At 46.7% G+C, this 20,472-nt stretch overlaps 1 protein-coding gene across 9 annotated transcripts in view; it reads left to right on the forward strand.

Annotated features, from left to right (window-relative positions):
* The window catches only part of micu1 (mitochondrial calcium uptake 1), a 110,289-nt gene extending 92,025 nt beyond the window's left edge, over window positions 1–18,264 (forward strand). For all 9 annotated transcript variants that reach the window (XM_038782705.1, XM_038782706.1, XM_038782701.1 and 6 more), the window contains 4 exons: window positions 4,736–4,873; window positions 10,455–10,563; window positions 11,247–11,336; window positions 16,195–18,264. In XM_038782705.1, coding sequence (XP_038638633.1) covers window positions 4,736–4,873; window positions 10,455–10,563; window positions 11,247–11,336; window positions 16,195–16,355 — 498 coding nt within the window. In that variant the 3' untranslated portion in view covers window positions 16,356–18,264. The remainder of the gene's footprint in view (window positions 1–4,735; window positions 4,874–10,454; window positions 10,564–11,246; window positions 11,337–16,194) is intronic.
* The last annotated feature ends 2,208 nt before the right edge of the window (window positions 18,265–20,472 follow it).

The following is a 20,472-nucleotide window of genomic DNA, read 5'->3' on the forward strand; positions in this document are numbered from 1 at the left end:
ATTTACTAACATGTTCCCATGTTACTCTTTTATAGAACTGCCAATCTGGCAAAGTGCAGAAGTGGGTACAGTAGTCCCCCGTTATACCGCGCTCCACAATACCGCGGTTCGCGATATACCGCGGGGGGGCTAATGGACCCCAACTGTCAGTTGTGTCAATTTCAGCGGCCGGCTGATTATTTCAGTGAGAGCAGCTTCCCTCTCTGGATCAAAGTGAGCCGGCCGCTGAAATTGACACTGCCGGCTGCTCTCTCCCTCCAATCAGAAACATTAAAACTTAAAAGTTGGATTGGAGGGAGAGAGCAGCGGGCAGTGTCAATTTCAGCGGCCGGCTGATTTCAGTGAGAGCAGCTTCCTTCTCCGGATCAAAGTGAGCCGGCCGCTGAAATTTTAATTGGATCCACGATGGGGGTTTTAAATTTATTTAAAAATCTCTGCTAGCGCTTCCCATTGTGAGTCTACGGGGGTCTGACCTCTCCCCCGCCCCCCCGTAGACTCACAATGGGAAGCGCTAGCATAGATTTTTAAATAAATTTAAAACCCCCATCTTGGATATCCGCGGCTCGGATACAACGCGGGTGGCTGTCTTGGACCCCAACACCCGCGTTATAAAGGGGGACTACTGTATTTAACTGTTAGAATTGCACTGGTCAGGGCAGCACGGTGGCTCAGCGGTTAGCACTGCTGCCTCACGGCGCCGAGGTCCCAGGTTCGATCCCGGCTCTGGGTCACTGTCCATGTGGAGTTTGCCAATTATTTTGAATCTGTACCCTCTAGATCTTGATGCTCCCTTGAGTGGGAACAGTCTCTCATTATTTACCCCGTCCGTACACCTCAGAACCTTGAATATCTTTATCAAATCTACTCTTGGCCGCCTTCTGTCTGAGGAAAGCCGTCCCAACCTCTTCAATCAGCCCTTGCAGCTTCAGTCCTTTATCCCTGGGGTCATTCTTGTGAATCTCCTCTGTCCCCTCTCCAACGCCTTCCCATTCTTCCTCAAGTACGGGGCCCAGAAGTGGATGCAGTAGAAGTGGATGAGGTCGAATTACATCTTATACAAGTTCAACAAGACCCCCTTACTCTTGTACTCCAATTAATAAAGCCTGAGTTATGATATGCTTTATTAACTGTTCTCTCAACAGGCCCTGCCAAATCCAATGATTTACGTACATACATACACCTTTATTTTAATAATCTCCAATTACCCCACACTTTTCTGCATTAAACTCCATTCGCCACTTGTCTGCCCCATCCACGAACTTGTCTACGTTCGTTTGAAGTTCAAGTCTATACTCCTCACAGTTGACAGTGCTTCCAACCTTCATATCATCCGCAAATTTTGAAATCATGCCCTGACTACCACTGTCTAGGCCATTAACATATACCTGGAATGCCCTGGAGAGAGTGAATTCCTCCTCTTCCTGTGCGAGGCTTAGCCTCATACAGTTCAAGGTGCTGCATAGGGCCCACATGACTGGGACGAGGATGAGTAGGTTTTTCGGGGACGAGGACAGGTGTGCTAGGTGCTCGGGGAGCCCAGCGAACCACGCCCATATGTTTTGGGCGTGCCCAGCGTTGGGGGAGTTTTGGAAGGGGGCAGCAAGGACGGTGTCGAGGGTGGTGGGATCCAGGGTCAAGCCAGGCTGGAGACTCACAATTTTTGGGGTTGCAGTGGAGCCGGGAGTGCAGGAGGCGAAAGAGGCCGGTGTTCTGGCCTTTGCGTCCCTAGTAGCCCGGCGGAGGATCTTGCTCCAATGGAAGGATGCGAGGCCCCCAAGCGTGGAGGCCTGGATCAATGATATGGCGGGTTTCATTAAATTGGAGAAGGTGAAATTTGCCCTAAGGGTTTTTCAGGCGGTGGCAGCCTTGGACTTCCTGGCAGAACGGTAGGGAAATAGGTCGACAGCAGCAGCAACCCGGGGGGGGGGGGGGGGGGGGGGGGGGGGGTTTGGATTGGGGGGAGGGAGAACTGTGTACATGGGTATGTGGGATGTGGCGGGTGCTATCTCTTTCCCTTTTGTTGTTTGGGTGATCTGTTGTTTTTTTATTTTGCCTTTTGTTTGAAGTTGCTCTTGAAGTTGGGGGGGTATTGTTCTTGGGGTGTTACCCCGGTTGTTTGTTAATAGAGTCAAGATGTTTATATTTTGTAAAAATTTCAATTTTTTTTTTTTTTAAACATATACCTGGAAGAATAGCAGTCCCAACATTGACCCCTGTATAACCACACCAAGCCTCCTTCCAATCTGAAAAACAACCATTCACCACTACTGGCTGGTTCCCGTCAGTCAGCCAATTTCTCACCAAGTGCCTACTTTCACTTTTCTTCCGGGCGAAGTTAGTTAAATCTGAATTTCCCTAAATGAATCCAAGCTGACTTTCCTTAATTATCCTAGGCTTGTTGTCCCTCATGGTGGTTTCCCTACATTGTTAAGAAAACAATCCCTGGCATTGGGTGTGAACTTCGATAATATCCGTGGCTATTATAAGGAGACTCTTGAGTGTAATTAGGGAGAAGGTGGTGCAGTGGTATTATCACTGAGCTAGTAATGCAGAGGCCCTCAGCTAACGCTGTGGGGGATGCAGGTTCAAATCCCACGCCAGCCGCTGGTGGAATTGAAACTATGAACCATAAAGCTCTCATCGATTGTTGAATGAAGTCAGGGGAGCAAGCCTGCCGCCTGGCCTGATTTTGCCGACATGTGACTCTAGGCTCATAACAATGTGGTTGACACTTCAATGCCCTCTGAAAATGGTGGAGCAAGCCGCTCAGTTCGAGGGCAATTAGGCATGGGCAACAAACATCAGCGACACCCATGCCCGTGTGGAGGTACAAACTCTCGCTCTCACCTGTAAAGTAAAATCACAGTCGCTCTGAGCTGAATGTAATTAATCAGAAATGGAAAAATTGCATTTATGTGCTTGCAATTGAATAAATAATTCCAGGGATGGCATGGTAGTAAGAACTGATGATTTTCTTTTATAATTTCTGATTGCACAATGCTCAGCAACATTCATGCCTGCTCAGATACAGAAGCAGTTTGTGCCCATATGTAACAAGACCTGGTCAACGTTCAAGCAGGGGCTGATAACTAGCAAGTAGCATTCACACCACACGAGTGCCAAGCAATGACCATCTCCAACCAGGGAGAATCTAACCACATCCTCTTGAGGTTCAATGGTATCACCATCACTGTCAACATACTAGAGGTTACCATTGACCAGAAACCAAATTGAACCAGCCATAGAAATACTGTGGCGAGGCAGCACGGTGGCGCAGTGGGTTAGCCCTGCAGCCTCACGGCGCCAAGGTCCCAGGTTCGATCCCAACTCTGGGTCACTGTCCGTGTGGAGTTTGGACATTCTCCCCACGTTTGCGTGGGTGTCGCCCCCACAGCCCAAAGATGTGCAGGGTAGGTGGATTGGCCACGCTAAATTGCCCCTTAATTGGAAAAAATGAATTAGGTACTCTAAATTTATAAATAAATAAATAAATAAATACTCTGGCCAAAGGAGCAGATCAGAGGCTGGATATTCTGTGATGAGTAACTCACATCCTGATTCCCCACCCAAAGCCTGTCCACCATCAACAAGGCACAAGTCAGGAATGTGATAGAATACTCCCCATTGGTCTGGATGAGTGTGGCTCCAATAACACTCCAGAATCTCCACACCATTCAGGACGGAGAAGTCCAGCCACCACCTTTAAATGTCCACTCCCTTCACCACTAATGCACAGTGGCAGCAATGTGTGCCAACTACAAGATGCAATACAGCATCAAAGAGATGCCCGCGCTGAGGACCCGGGTTCGAATCCCGGCCCTGGATCACTGTCCATGTGGAGTTTGCACCATTCTCCCCGTGTCTGCGTGGGTTTCACCCCCACAACCCAAAGATGTGCAGGGTAGGTGGATTGGCCACGTTAAATTGCCCCTTAATTGGAAAAAAAAAAAATTGGGTACTCTAAATTTATTTTAAAAAGGTTCTTGTCCTTTTTTCTTTTGAGCTTGATAATTTGGCTTCTCTCACCTCTGCCCCACCCCAGAACCCAAAGAAAGAACCCTGAATTGACAACACTCCCAGACTTGGGGGCTTCAAAAGGCCTGACTAGGTTAAACATAGCTCCATTTTAACAGATGAACATCACAATTGTGTTCAAGATTCCAGACTACCGATGAGCAAAAACTGAAGATCCATCAATAAACAAAGCTGCAACGAAATAGCTTTGAAATTGTTTGGACTAGTTTGATGGTGTAGAGATAAGGGATGATAATGTGATGAAATTAGGTCATTACCATTTAATTTTAAACAATGCAAAAACAAGACTGTTTCTTAATTGGTAACGTTTCTAGCGTCCCTAATTGAGTGTCGAACTTAAAAATTATGTCAGAAGAGGGGCAGCTCGTGGCGCAGTGGTTAGCACTGCTGCCTCACGGCGCTGAGGACCCGGGTTCGAATCCTGGCCCTGGGTCACTGTCCGTGGGGAGTTTGCACATTCTCCCCATGTCTGCGTGGGTTTCGCCCCCACAACCCAAAGATGTGCAGGGTAGGTGGATTGGCCACGCTAAATTGCCCTTTAATTGGGGGGAATAAAAATAATTGGGTACTCTAAATTTTGAAAAACAATGATGTCAGAAGGCTTTTTGTGTCTCACACCAGGTAAATTGTCTGCTTTATTAAAACATCAGAGGTCGGTGTCTCATCTGTTCTTTTTCCTTCCCACTCCCCCCAACCCCAGTTCGATCGACATGACCCAGTAAATGGACGAATCTCTGAGCGCCAGTTTGGCAGTATGCTGTTGGCATATAGTGGTGTCCAGTCCAAGAAGCTCATGGCAATGTTGAAAAGCATCAAAAAACAATTCAAAAATGCAGAGGTAAGAACCTGTCAATAATGGCCTGGTGTTAATGCAGAACACCCAGCAAGATAGTGCTTTGCTGGCTTCCTTCCTACTGCAGGTGTCCCAGTACATCTACCATTCCCTACTGCGGGGCGTGCTGTGATTATTTTTGCAGCAGTTTATTGTCAGCATGTCTCAGTTGCTTACACTCTCACCTTTGAGTCAGCTAGCTCTGCTCTAGAATCATAGAAGTCCTGCAGTGCAGAAGGAGGCCATTCGGCCCATCGAGCGTGCATTGACCCTCTGAAACAGCACCCTGCATAGTCTCCCCCCAGCCCTATCTTCTTAACCCCACCTAACCTGCACGTCCTTGGACACTAAAGGGGCAATCGAGCACGGCCAATCCACCTAACCTGCACATCTTTGGGACTGAAAATGAAAATTGCTTATTGTCACGAGTAGGCTTCAATGAAGTTACTGTGAAAAGCCCCTAGTCGCCACATTCCGGCGCCTGTCCGGGGAGGCTGGTACGGGAATCGAACCGTGCTGCTGGCCTGCTTGGTCTGCTTTAAAAGCCAGCGATTTAGCCAAGTGAGCTAAACCAGCTCCTGTGGGACTGTGGGAGGAAACCGGAGCACCCGGAGGAAACCCACGCAGACACGGGGAGAAAGTGCAAACTCCACACAGTCACCCAAGGCCGGAATTGAACGCGGGTCCCTGACGTGGTGAGGCAGCAGTGCTAACCTCAGTACCACACTCTACTCCAGAACTTGAGAATATATCTTGGATTGGTTCTCCAGTGTACTGGTAATCATTGGCTCATTATCGGAGGTGCTGGTCTTGACAGATGAGCCAGGCTAGTCAGTACAAAGGGTTATCTAACATAGGTTGTTCCTCTGTAGAATTCTGCCCCAAGGTGGCGGCACTGCCGTGATTGTATCATTAAATTTTTAAACTCTAGATTGTGTACCATTGAGAATCAGTAAAGTAAGATGGTGACCATTGCTGTGACACCCAAAAGGAATGTCAAGCTTTTATTGTTTTTTTTAATATAAATTTAGAGTACCCAATTAATTTTTTTCCAATTAAGGGTCAATTTAGCATGACCAATCCACCTACCCTGCACATCTTTGGGTTATGGTGGCGAAGTTAAGCTTCTATTGTGATCGGTAAATGTCCAGGGCAGGCGGCGATTCGTTATTGAAGATCTTTCCACTCAGTTAGTGGATGGGGCTCAACTGGCCCCTTTACATGCTGCTTTTTGTATTCAGGAAGTGCAGCTTTGATGATTGCCTCATCTGCACACAGAGCTTCCTTAATCCTCTATTCCATTCAAACTCATTAACGTTCATTCCCTTTCCCTATTCTTATTACCAAAATCCTCTTTCCAAAGAGTCTTTAATTGGCTGTATTTTATTTTTTGCAGTTTCATGCTTTGCGTAATAATTCGCAATGCCCCCACAAATTATAGAGTGGCAGGATAAACATAAAACCTGGGACTTCACTGTATTACTTTGTCATCTCTGACGCATTTGGCAGGTTATGGCCTGTATTCAGAACTGGGGGGAATTATTCATTGCTCAGGACTGGCACTTTCACAGCCACTGGGACGTTTGATTGTGTTCTGACAGCAGTTCGCACCATTGGTGGTAAATAAGGAATGCTGCAATTCAATGCTGTCACAGCAATTCACTCAACCCAGTTAAAAAAGGTCTTTCCCATTTATTTATCTTTGGGATTCCAGTACAGGCAAGCTGCAAGTGTTTTGATTTTTCAGCTCAACATTGCCACTTAAATAAATTGAAAAAGGTTTCTTGGGTTAACACAGGAGTGAGTCCCTTTCCATGGACTCCTGGGCTGGAACAGGGAAATACATTAAATGAGAGCCAGGCAGACTGCTGCCAATTCTCTTCGAGCAACAGCAGTGTGCATGGAGGGTTGAGCCACCAGTTAACACACTTGGAATTTATGTACATAACAAATTGTACCTTAATAGCTAATATTCTGCTCACTGCCAATTTTGTGGTAAAGCATTGCTCCTGACATTTAGCGAAACACCGGTAGCCATACTCTTTTGTTTTTATGCGTTGATTTTCTTTGTGTCCACGTTGTTTTGAACTGTCAAGAGAATTAACCAAATGTTTAGAGTTTTGACGGGATGTTATAGGGAAGAAAACCATTTCTCTGTTAATGCTCCTGGAACGTTTTACAATTACAGGCACTAATGGAATACAAGTTGTTGTTACATGAGGCATTTTACTGGCTATTTAATGCTGCAGCCAAGTTGCAGGGAGATATTTTATCACCGCTTCTTCCTGTTTCTGTTTTGAGTTCACCTGTTTTACTGAATTTCATTCCGATCGGTCCCAGTCATCGTGGTTCGAAGCGTCACTGAAACCTGCCCATCAACCCGTTATGATGGTGTGAACATTGACAATACCCCAAAGTCACCATGCTAAGCAAAGTCAGGCACTGCCTACTACTTGTCAAGTCATTGAGGCGACTGAGAATTGGTGACGGGGCCAGGGCCCTGAATCTGGCAGCTCCAAGTCCAGAGAAAAATGCTGCAGCTGCTGCCAATCTGAAATAAAAACAAAAAGTGCTGGAAATACCAGCAGGTCAAGCGATATCTGTGGAGAGAGGAACAGAGCTGATGTTTCGGGTCGATGACCCTGTATCACAGCACAGTTCTGCACTGGGATCATTCATATGCAGTTTGATTCTCTTTTTTTAAATAAGTTTAGAGTATTTTTTTTCCAATTAAGGGACAATTTAGCATGGCCAATCCACCTAACCTGCACATCTTTGGGTTGTGGGGGTGGGACCCACGCAGACACGGGGATAATGTGCCAACTCCACACAAATAGTGACCCGGGGCCGGGATCGAACCTGGGACCTCAACGCCATAAGCAGCGGTGATAAGCACTGTGCCACCGTGCTGCCTCAGAATACCTGCTGCAATTATTCTATTTTTTTATTTGTTCATGCGACGTGGGGGTCGCAGGCTCTGCCAGCATTTATTGCCCATCCCTAATTGCTGTTGAGGGGCGGTTAAGAGTCAACCATATTGTTGTGGGTCTGGAGTCACGTATAGGCCAGATCAGGTAAGGATGGCAGATTTCCTTCCCTAAAGGACATTAGTGAACCAAATGGGTTTTTACAACAGTCGACAATGGTTTCATGGTCATCGTTAGACTCTTAATTCCAGCTTTTATTGAATTCAAATTTCACCCTCTGCAGTGGCGGGATTTGAACCTGGGTCCCCAGTGCATTAACTCTGGGTCTCTGGTTTACTAGTCCTGTGACAATACCACTACGCCACCGCCTCACCCAATTCAATACCCTCCCCTGCTTTCCAGAGAAATATTTATGCAGATTGAGGAGGTCAGCCAAACTGAACCTCAAGCTCCAGGTATAGTAAGAAAAGTCGCCATAGTCCCAGATGACCATAGGCTGCTTTCCCCTTTGAGGGGGGAGAGCTGACTGGTGGTGATTTAACCTGAGGGTCACCACACCACGGGCAAGGAGCAAGGTTGAGAAGGCGGGGCCTTCTTGAATAACCTCAGCCGGTACGGGAATTGAACCCGCGTTGCCTTTGTTCTGCATCGCAAACCACCAACTTATCTTTGTGTTGTCAGCAACCATGCCTTCGTTCCCTTCATCCAAGTCATTTATGCAAATTGGAAAAAGTTCAGACCCTAGCACTGATCCCTGTGGCACACCACCCATCACACCCTGCCAAACAGAAAATAACCCATTTATGCCACCTCACTGTTTCCTGTTCACTAGCCAATCTCCAGTTGCCCCCTACACCATGAACTTTTATTTTGCGCAAAAACCTTTAATGTGACATCTCATCAAAGCCTTCTGGAAATCTAAGTATTGTACATCCGCCAGTCCCCCTTTATCCATTGACCCCTTCAAAAACCTCCACTAAATTGGTTAAACATGAAAAACCCCGGTTGACTTTGCTTGTTTGTCTTGTATTTTTCAATTTGCATATTATCCTTTTATCTGAATTTTTGTCACTGAATGAGTGCCAAAATGGCACTACTCCTGAGAATGTCTTTTCTCATTATCCTTCACTCATGACTGCTTCACGGCAGAGAGATTCTTTTGGGAGCTTTCAGTATTAGACAGCAGACCTTTTCCACCCACAGATTTGTTTCGCATCTTGCTTCCTCGGAACATTGATGGCTTCTCTGGCGCCTCAACCAGTTGGCCATTGTTCAGGATGAAACTTTGATCATTGCCAATGGGCTGCCTGACAACAACACAGTCATACATCATTCCCAGCAAGAGCTACAGAACTATCAGAAGCCGTGCTTTATTTTTCCCCACCCCCAAATCTCGGGATGTTGTGAGCAACTTCAGAGCTGCTGCTACCACTACAGAGACTGAGATTTACAACAACTGTGCATCAATACAACGCCTTTCGCAGAGAAATGTCAGCAGATACTTCACAGAGGTGTCAGGACATAAATTCAGGCTGAGTCAAAGAGCGAGATAGTGGCAGAGATGACCAAATGCTTCGTTAAAATGATGGGTTGCATAGATCTCAGAATCTGTGCAGTGCAGAAGGAGGCCGTTCAGCCCATCGAGTCTGTACCGACCCAATGAAAGAGCACCTTACCTCAGCCCACTCCTTTGCCCTATCCTCGTGCCCCCCCCCCCCCCCCCCCCCCCCCCTCAACCTGCAGTTGTTTGGACTGTGGGAGCAATCCAGAGCACCCGGAGGAAACCCACGCGGACACGGAGAGCGTGCAAACTCCACACAGTCACCCATGGTCAGAATCGAACCCGAGTCCCTTGCACCGCGAGGCAGCAGTGCGAACCACTGTGCCACCAAGAATCCTCAAGAAGGAATGGGGTTAGAGCAATGGATGGGCTTAAAGAGAAAGGTTAGATTATGGGGTTAAGGCAGCTGAGGGCATGGCCACTGATTCATAGTAGCACTCGAGTCAAATCTGCAGAGCTCCTGCAGAGACTCTACCTTTCTATCTATTTCAAGTTCTTGGTGGCTATATAAATATATTTTATCACTAATGAGATTGATGATACCCGCACACCAGGAAAGTCTGATTAATATCAAAGTATGGAATAAGTTGGTATAAAAAGTGCACATGAATGCAAAATACTTCAAGCCTGTAGTGTGATGAGAGATTAGGGAAATAAATTCCTGCAGGGTTGTTGAACAAAGCAAAGGATATTTGGGTAAATTGAATCCATTAGCAGGAGCTGGATTGAATTCCAATGAATCCAAAGATGTGCAGGTTAGGTGGATTGGCCATGCTAAATTGCCCCTAGGTGTCCAACGGTTGGGTTGGGTTAAAGGATTGAGCCTAGGTAGGGTGCTCTTTCGGAGGGTCGGTGCAGACTCAATAGGCCGAATGGCCTCCTTCTGCACTGTAGGGTTTTATGAGTGCGATTAATGATCAGGCAGAATTATTTTATTTCTTGGCTGTTGAGGGCGAAGCCTAATTTCCCTTAAAGTAGGTGCTGTGAAGGGGGAAAGCAGAGTCTCATCATAGATTAATCATACCGTGAACTCTGGATATTGTGGGCTCAAATGGTCCCTTTCCACACGAGAGCTCATTTCAATTAATTTCTTCTGCAGGGCATCACATTTGCGGAGGTGGAAAGTTTCTTCACTTTTCTGAAGAACATTAACGACGTGGACACAGCACTGAGCTTCTACCACATGGCAGGGGCCTCGATTGATAAAGGTACAATGAAGTTAATAGTATTGAGTCTCTCTGCGATTGAGCCTGTGCACTTGTAGAAACCATGGCCGGGATTCTCCGCCGGCGGGATGATCCGTTTTGCCGACGGTGCCCGGGGGTTTCCCGCCGGTGTGGGACTGCCCCACAATGGGAAACCCCATTGACCGGGGCAGAAATGTGGGGCGGCGGGGAGGAGAATCGCGCCCCATCACTCTGATTCTCAGAATGCATTAGCAGGGTTTTTTTTTTCCTCTGTTTTCATTTTGGAAATGATCAACTTATAAATTGGACAGGGAGACCAGAGCAGTGGATGCGAGAAACCCAGAAATGGATGTAAGTTTTAAAGAAAACTTTTCATGTTTCCTTGAGATTGAGCTAAGTTAATGCATGTTATGAATTGAAGCCCATCAGAGTTTGTATTGAAACTTTGCAGGTCATTTTATAAATAAGGAACCTGGAGTGGGTCTCACTTTACCTGTCACGATTCAGCTTATAGCGTAACAGACTTCATTCAGAATCTTGAAGTCCCTGCATCTCATGAAGCCATAAGCAGGTCTGAGCAGTTTCTGTTGGATGATTAGTATTTGCACTGTCTATGTTCGGGAGTAAATGCCATAAGTGGGCCTACAATTGCAACCACAGAATACTTTGTTCAAGGATTTTAACAAACATCATTTCCTAAACAGCAACCATGAAGCAGGTGGCCAGGACAGTGGCACGAGTGGAACTTTCTGATCACGTTTGCGATGTTGTCTTTGCTTTGTTCGATAGTGATGGTGAGTGAACCCAAAGAATTCCTCAACATCTCGCTGCACCCTGGCTTCCGGTTTTCATTTTCCCCTTTCCAACTCTGGGTTCAGGGGCAAAAACTTCCAGCCCCTCGTTCAGAAATTGCGGGGCAAAACCTTCCTCCTTCTCTGCCTCGATCTCCGCCTTTAAGAGCCTCCTCAAAACTTTCCACTGTCTATCAGCTCTGTAAAAGGTCGCACCCCATTTACCGCTTCCTCCCCTCAAATGAAAGAAGTTATAAATTATAAGCAATTATATCTTTGATTAAGGGATCACCTTGATGTAGGAGCGATTTCAAGAACTGTGTATTGAGTCAGCTTCCACGTGGGGTTATTCCCTGTGGCTCAACTCAGTACAGATAGGAACAAACACGACAACCTGGACGAGATGGCTTATTTAATCAAGCTTGTTACGTATACACGGAGAACAGACTGAATATCTGCCAAGACCTGTTCTGCCAACAAGGATCAGAACACAGTACTTAAAATCAATAGCCCACCCCAGTTGGCCACGATCCAATCCCTGAAGCTGCTACGTTTAAACTTATCCAATAGAGGGCAGCACGGTGACGCAGTGGGTTAGCCCTGCTGCCTCACGGCGCCGAGGTCCCAGGTCCGGTCCCGATCTGGGTCACTGTCCCTGTGGAGTTTGCACATTCTCCCCGTGTTTGCGTGGGTTTCACCCCAACAACCCAAAGATGTGCAGGGTAGGTTGATTGGCCACACTAAATTGCCCCTTAATTGGAAAAAATGAATTGGGTACTCTAAATTTATTTTTAAAAAACTTATCCAACAGAATGGCAAGCAGTGCATGATTGATCCTGATCCTGATAGCTGTGTACAATCCCAGCAGTTTACTGACTGTGAGAAACAGAACCAGCACCCTAAATTGTTTCACAATGACGAGATGTCACAAGTAATGTCCTTTTGGTCAAGTTAGCTGTCCGAAATCCCATTTGATTAGTTATTACTGCTATGTCCTAAAAATACATGTTTAATGGTTAATAATGATTACTCAGTCCTATAATTCATCTCAATCCTTAATATAATAACTTATGTAAAACTACTCTAGTGGAATGCTAACTATTCAGTTTTAAGAGGTATCATCGCTGAACCCCGCCCCACCTCTTCACACCTCTTCCCCCGAAACATTTTCTAATAGTATTGGAGCCTATGCCTAGTGAACCAATACCTTTTTAAAAATAAATAAATTTAGAGTACCCAATTAATTTTTTTTCCAATTAAGGGGCAATTTAGCGAGGCCAATCCACCTACCCTGCATATCTTTGGGTTGTGGGGGTGAAACCCACGCAGACACGGGGAGAATGTGCAAACTCCACACAGTGACCCAGGGCCGGGATTCGAACCCGGGTCCTCAGCGCCGTAGGCAGCAATGCTAACCACTGTCCAACCGTGCTGCCCCGAAATAATTTTTTTTAAACTTAAGTGAAACCCCACTGTTCTCGGATCCTGAATGAGTTAGTTTTGCCGAAGTCTAGAAAATACATAAACACCATAATTATAAACTAAAAGGCCCCATTAAGCTAGCTCACAACACCTGCTTGCCTGGCCTAGCTAGGTAAATAGTCAGTTGGAACGGTTCAGGGATAGGCAGTGGCTATGGCTGCGAACACCTGAGCCTTTAATACATTCCATGTGCTATGGGCAGCATGGTGGCGCAGTGGCTAGCACTGCTGCCTCACGGCGCCGAGGACCCGGGTTCGATCCCGGCCCCGGGTCACTGTCCGTGTGGAGTTTGCATATTCGCCCCGTGTTTGCGTGGGTTTCACCCCCACAGCCCAAAGATGTGCAGGGTAGGTGGATTGGCCACGCTAAATTGCCCCTTGGAAAAATTAGGTACTTCAAAAAAAAAAATGTTTTTCTAAACATTCCATGTGCTGGTTTTTCTAAAAATAAAAGCACTAATTTATCACATTTACACATTCAAAAAAACAATTTAATTATATGGGGAGAGGATCTTACCTTTAAGCACACCAAGATGTTGCCATGTATTGGACAAACTTTGCTGCAACATTTGGCCTAGAGATATTGCAGAACTGTGCAGGTCTTGGTGATATGTGAAGATTTACTGTGTATAATGCGCTTAATTATTATTTTAAAGCTTAGGAAAGAGTCCAGTCGGTGCACTAGGCTGTAACTCTGGCCTTTACCATTGGACCCTATTTGAGTCCACTGCCTTCAACCAGGCCTCCTGACTGCTAATTGCAGCTGATAATCATCCTCCCTATCAAGGGACACTTCTTGAGCTCTGTTCTAAATTTTTCAGTCGTAACCTTGGGCCAGCGCCCTCTCGTCCTGCTGCCCGTGTGGGTGTATCTGAAAGTATTGTTCCTGCCTTACTAAATCTGCACTTCAGCTGCTCCTCCAACAGATTCCCAGCAAAACTTGAGCCATTGTCGTTCATTGCTGCAAACACACATAGCACCTATTCCACCAGCATCCCTAAGTATACAGACCCACCTCAGACTAAGCCAGAAGTTTGGATCATCAGTGTCCTGCTTGAGTCTCAAGCTTCCACTAAATGTAGTCCATTGGGCTTCTCCATATTGAGCTTCATTTGTTATTGTTCAGTGCCCCCCCATCCCCCCCGCCGCCTCCCTGCGACCCTTCTCCCTCCCCTCTCCCTCTCCTCAATCTCACTCCCTCCCCCACTCTCCCCTCTCATTCCCCCTCACTCTCTCTCCCCATCTCACTACCCCCTCCTCCTCTCACTACTCCTTCCCGTCACCCCCCTCACTTTCTGTCCATCTCACTCCCTGCTTTTTGCCTCCTTCTTCCCCCCCCCCCCTTCTCTTAGTCTCCTCTCGGATGATCAATCCTTCCTCCCTCCACACTACATATGTTTCAGCATGGTCCCTGTGGTGATATCCTTTCAAGTATCGAATGCTTCCTTCCCTTGAGCTTGTGAATGATCCATACTCATGACTTCTTTACAAGAAAGCTGAGTATTTCAATTTGCCTCCTTTAGAGAGTTGGCCATGGGATGATTCTGTGGCAGCTAGGCTCCTGTTTTCTTTCTGATTCTATTAAATTTCTGATTGTTAGTGCAAAGGACTTTCACCCCATTCCTTTTCCATTGCTCAGTGAACGACTTTGCCTCACTTGCAGTTAACGTTTAAGCTTCTTCACTTCGCAAGCACAGGTGAATAATGAGCCCTGTGCAAAGCCATATGGAATATGACGCAAAGCAGTGAGGGTAAAATCCTGATTGGCTAGCATCCTGACCGTCTCCTTTTTAAACGAATGAAATGTTCGGAAATCTAGGGAAAAGAAGCCCCGGTTTGGTTTGCTTTGTTAATTTTTCCAATTTAGCGTGGCCAATCCACATACCCTGCACATCTTTGGGTTGTGGGGGTGAGACCAACGCAGACACGGGGAGAATGTGCAAACTCCACGCAAGCAGTGACCCGGGGCTGGGATCGAAACTGGGCCCTCGGTGCCGTGAGGTAGCAGTGCTAACCACTGCGCCACCGTGCCGCCCCTCCCCAGTTTTGTGTTTGTCACAGGACAGGATCTGAGCAGTACAGCTGGTGACTGTAAAGATTGATGTTCAGGGAGAAATTCTCTACAGAAATCAAGTCAGCATTTTGCTTTGCCAGCTGGAAATTGGGAGAGCCCCCAGAGCTCCTTGTTTAGCAACTCTCATCAGTGAGAATTTCTAACGAGGAGAGCCAGTGGCTGCTCTTAACGAGTAAATTGCCCGTGTGTGTGCCACAAATCCTGATTTTGAGGAGGCATTAAGCCAGCGCTGCCTACCTGCTTCTGGAGCCAGACACCTCAACATGGAGCTTCTGCTGTCCAATCCACATTTAACATTTAAAAGAAAATAGACAACCTGCTCAGAGAGTGAGTTGGTGGCTGTAAACAGACAGATGGCAGCCCCTATCCACCACTGCACGGGGCTCAATTGCCAGAGAAAGCAAGTTACAAATGAGGAATTCAAGAGATAGAAAGACAATTGGGATGAATTCTTCTTCTTTTATAAATTTAGAGTACCCAATTATTTTTATTTTCCAATTAAGGGGCAATTTAGCGTGGCCAATCCACCTAGCCTGCACATCTTTGTGTTGTGGGGGTGAGACCCACGCAGACACGGGGAGTATGTGCAAACTCCAGTGACCCAGGGCCAGGATTTGAACCGGGGTCCTCAACACCGTGAGGCAGCAGTGCTAACCCGTGTGCCACGTGCCGCCCGGTGATGATTTACTTTAACGCGTGCTGGATTTGTGGAACTCACCTGAAGCTGACAGTATAAATAAATTTCAGGAGCAGTCGAAGACAGTGGGGCGGGGAGGAGAACTGTGTGTTTCTGGAGGGGTAGTGGTAGTGGCAGGGGGAGTGCTGGCGCAGTCCTATTTACTTCACCCTAAGAGACTCTTTCCCCACACACACACACACCCACCCCCCCCCCCCCACCCCCACCCCCCGCCCACCCACCCGCCCACTCCCATCTGTCAACCCTACAATGCCATCAGCGTTCTAAATGTCAAGATTCCCAGTTGCCAGCTGGCATTCAGGAGAAACGGTGATGTATACTTTTGAGATTGGAAAGTTGTCTATCCTGTGACAGCACTTTACCCAAATCGCTGCTCAGTACATCTCTGCTTAACGAGCTTGTCATCACAACTCGCCCAGTCACTTGGATCTTTCGGGCCATTCGATCTTATGGAGCCAGAAAAATAATGTTCCATTGCTGCTCGCTCTGGGACACAACTAGTATTATCCGAACGTTCCCACCCCAACCACACCACCCCTTATGATTTCCAAAATGACCTGTGTTCCCAGGCCTGCGGATTACTGATTGAGGTTTGACGGTGTCTTTCAGGAAACGGGGAGCTGAGCAACAGGGAGTTCATCTCCATCATGAAACAGCGGCTGATGCGCGGACTGGAAAAGCCAAAGGACACCGGCTTCACCCGGCTAATGCGTGCCATGTGGAAGTGTACGCAGGAAACTGCCTGGGACCTGCCTTACCTAACCAAGTAAAGAGAAATAGAAATAGCTAAGTTAGGGAACAGCCCGGAACAACATCCGCACGAAAAACTCTTAAGAATTGTCAGAAGGGCGGACCTGGGATGCCTTAAACTCATTGGGATGTTAAGATACAGCTTTTATTTTCAGTTACGTTATTTTCCTTTTAAAAACATGGAGGTTTTCATGTCAGATCCAAGCACACAAGAGTATTTCTCAGTAGCTTTCCAAGGAGCAATCTACTTCGAAGAGACTTGTTAATCTAGTTGATGTGTTTCTATCTGTGCGCCGCCAGCCAGGTAACTCTATCGTTCATTCATTTAGCTTGAACACCATAGAAATTGCCAGTTTCTTCACGAGAGACTGTTGTCTGATTGCTCAGTGTCACTGTGAGTAGGCGCAATTACTTGGAGGCTCACAGATCACCTGTGCGGTTAAAGTGGACAGGGTGACCTTTGTACAATTTGTGTTGCAGTGTGAGCCACTCACATGCAGATTGCGATGTGATCCGAAAACCTGCCATGTACCATGGCACATGTTAGATTCAAGGTGTTGCTCAACGTAATCCAGATCGCCGTTCAAGTTTCCTGCGTGGGTTTCCTCCCACAGTCCAAAGATGTGCAGGTTAGGTGGATTGGCCATGATGAATTGCCCTAAGTGTCGAAAAAGGTTGAGTGGGGTTACCGTGTTACAGGGATAGGGTGAAGGGGTGGGCTTGGGTAGGTGCTCTTTCCAAGGGCCAGTGCAGACTTGATGGGTCGAATGGCCTCCTCCTGCACTGTAAATTCTAGGATTCCTCACAATGACGGGGGTAGACTAGCACTGTCACGTTTAATTCACCTTAAGGCACTCCGCTAATCTGCTTTGCAGACCCTTTTGATTCCACTGGTATTTATAACAGAATAATGGGGTGGGGGGAGGGGTGGGAACCACCATTCCGCCCCCACCCCCTTACATGGAGAACCAAAGAGTAGAACGAGGGGGCTTTGAGATGGAAAGAGCTCACTGGCTGCAGTGCGTTAGGACAGCGCCTCCAGCAATGCAGCAACATCTGATTCCAGAACTGACTTGTCCTGGACTGGGACTTGAAATCAGGTGCTGCACCCACTGCTGACATTGCGGATCAACCGTGGGCCTGCTATTGCATATTTTTTTGCATGCATTTAAAACTGAGAGATCCTGAACCAGCAAGGGTTTCATCCAAGTCAGTGCTCATTAAACCTCTGCTAACTGTGCTTTTCATCACATCTCATCTAGTCACTTGGATCCTGTTGACCATTATTCAGTGGTCCTCAAATATGATAATGATAGAATAGACAGGAGCTTCCTGGTGTGATCACAGCACACAGGAGCTTCCTCTTGCAACCATTTTCCCGGCGATGTTTTTTCCCAGCGGGCTGCCTATCTACTAAGATTTGCTGAGTTCTGGGACAGCTTCAGTGTCTTAAAGCGGATGTTACAAATAAGTAATTGTACAATGTTTTAAATCTGCAGATAAGATTTGAAACAGCATTTTCCATTTGTGTTGATTGTATACCTGTTGTCTGCTGTGGAGCCTTGCAGCATTAATATCTCTTCCTCCCCCGCTTCTGGAAGCTAGAGGCTGAAAATGCGAACTACAATTCTGATTTGATGCTTATTATGGATTTGAGTGTTTGCCATTACTGTTCAAGCAGTGACTTTAAACCTCCCGCTGTTGCTGCTGTTTAGAAGTGCATAAATAACTGGCAGTAGCAGCAGGCAAACCTTTAAAGCACTCGCACGGCACTCCTCTGCTGTTTTACTGGATGAGTTCATGCACCGATATTCAGCGTCCTCATTGCTCTTGGGCCAGGAGTGAGTTCTTTTTTGGACTGTTCTTTAGTAAACATGAATGTAGAAACCAAAAATGAAAGCCTGAAATAAACATTTCCCTCCCCTCCCACACGTCTCTTTATTTCAAGGTGCGTTTAACTCTGTGTGTCACACCCACCATGTCTTCCAGATTTGATTTTAACTTCTGCCAGCGCTAGGCAATCGGTGAAATTCAGATCCGTGCAAGGAAATGCTGAAAATCCCCATTTTCTACCTGTAACCATTTGTTGAAGTGAGAAAATGTTGCTCAAGTGGTGGATTGAGAGGTAATCCCTGCCTCCTACGTGCCTAAATCAGCTGGCTGCGGAATATTTAGGTCCACAGTAAGGAGACCAGGTATTGATGTTTCGCACCAGGTAGAAGCTCTTGCGACAATAGATTGAACTGAGGGATGCTCAACTCAAAATTCATGAGAGAGGATCTTGCACGTGTTAAAATGCCTCACCACCTATATCAAGCACCTCAATAAGCCTTCACAGAGTGAATGATGTTGAAGTGCATTGACTGCTATTATGTAGATGGATGTTTTGCTGCAGCAAGACCCTACAATGAGATGAATGATCAACCTTTGGCCAAATTCCTTTAACACCGAGGATGTCTTACTTGCATTTACTTAAATCCACGGTACAAACTTGTAACTCCCCTGATTGTAGTTCATGCTGTTAGGCCACCCCTTGTATAAGCACATCCAGTGGATGCAATCATAAAATTAATTTAGAGAATACTTTTTAATGTGCCAACATTATAAGCGTACAATATATTTTAATGCCCTCCGTTACTATAACACAACCTTTGATCATAGCCAGAGAACTTTGCTAGCTATATTGCTGAACCCGTAACCATAGAATAGCACAGTAGAGACGGAGGCCACACAGCTGATTGAGCCTGCACCAACTCTTTGAAAGAATAATCATAGAATTTACAGTGCAGAAGGAGGCCATTCGGCCCATCGAGTCTGCACCGGCCCTTGGAAAGAGCACCCTACTTAAGCCCACGGCTCCACCCTATCCCCGTAACCCACTAACCCCACCTGATGTTCCAGTCAGTCCCAATCCTCCTGCTCTTTCCCCATTACCTGCATTTTTTTCTCCTTCAAGTGTCTATCCATTTCCTTTTCTAAAATAAATTTAGAGTACCCAATTCCCCCCCCCCCCCCCCCCCCCCCCCAATTAAGGGGAAATTTAGCCTGGCCAGTCCACCTACCCTGCATATCTTTGGGTTGTGGGGGTGAGACCCACGCAGACACGGGGAGAATGTGCAAACTCCACACGGACAGTGACCCGGGGCCAGGATCGAACCCGGGTCCTCGGCGCCGTGAGGCAGCAGTGCTAACCACTGCAGCCGCCCATCCATTTCTTTTTTTGAATCTATTTCTCCCACCTATCAGGCAATGCACGCCAAATCCTAACCACTGGTTGCATAAAATAGGTTTTCCTCCTGTCACCCCATGCTCTATTCCCAGTCATTAATCTGTGCCCTCTGATTATCAACTCTTCAGCCATTGGAAACAGCTCCTCTTTATTTTACTCTATGTAAACCCCTTCATGGTTTTAAGCATCTATCAAATCTCCTTGGCCTCAATTGCTTCCACACATTACTGTAATTGCTCACTCAGTGGGAATTAAATGTCCAGTGACAGGATATACTTTCATTTGTTATTGGACTACATTTACAGTGCTTGTCTTGCAAATGTCAGAAATATAAATACTATTTTAATAGCTCTGTCTTACGATTAAATATGAGCAACACTACTTGCTTTAGTTCTGCATTCAGCTGTCTCTGCTGATCTCCCTTCCTGCCAGGCCACTGTGCAAATACATCTGCATTGGTCAGTGCTTTGCTGCACCCGCGCAATGCACCACTGAACCCTTGTGTGGGGAACACTCTCTCCTCTCCCGTCTGAGTTGGATTCGTACCCAAGTCCCAGAGTTGAAGATTATGCGCTCATTGTTCCCTCCCAGTGCTCCTAATCTCCTGCCTGGGAGAAATCTGGTCCCCGCTGTGTGCACTGCGTTTATATTGTGGTCAGTGGAAATGTTTCACTAACCCAAACCGCGTTCGCTTGAGTCGTGGACTCTGTGCAACGCCATTTGGCCCGTCAAGTCCATCACAGAATTGATACTCAGTTGAAATGCGAGTGTTGTAATGACCAGCCCCTGCTGGAGAATGAAGACCAGTTTTGTGCTCTCTCTTAATCTGGTCTGGGTCTGAACTTTATCAATTTTGCCTGTGCTTTTCTCACAGTATGTTGTGCAGCTGAATTTAGGCATCGTCTCTC

Source organism: Scyliorhinus canicula, chromosome 22 (assembly GCF_902713615.1).
Source record: "Scyliorhinus canicula chromosome 22, sScyCan1.1, whole genome shotgun sequence".
NCBI lineage: Eukaryota > Metazoa > Chordata > Chondrichthyes > Carcharhiniformes > Scyliorhinidae > Scyliorhinus > Scyliorhinus canicula.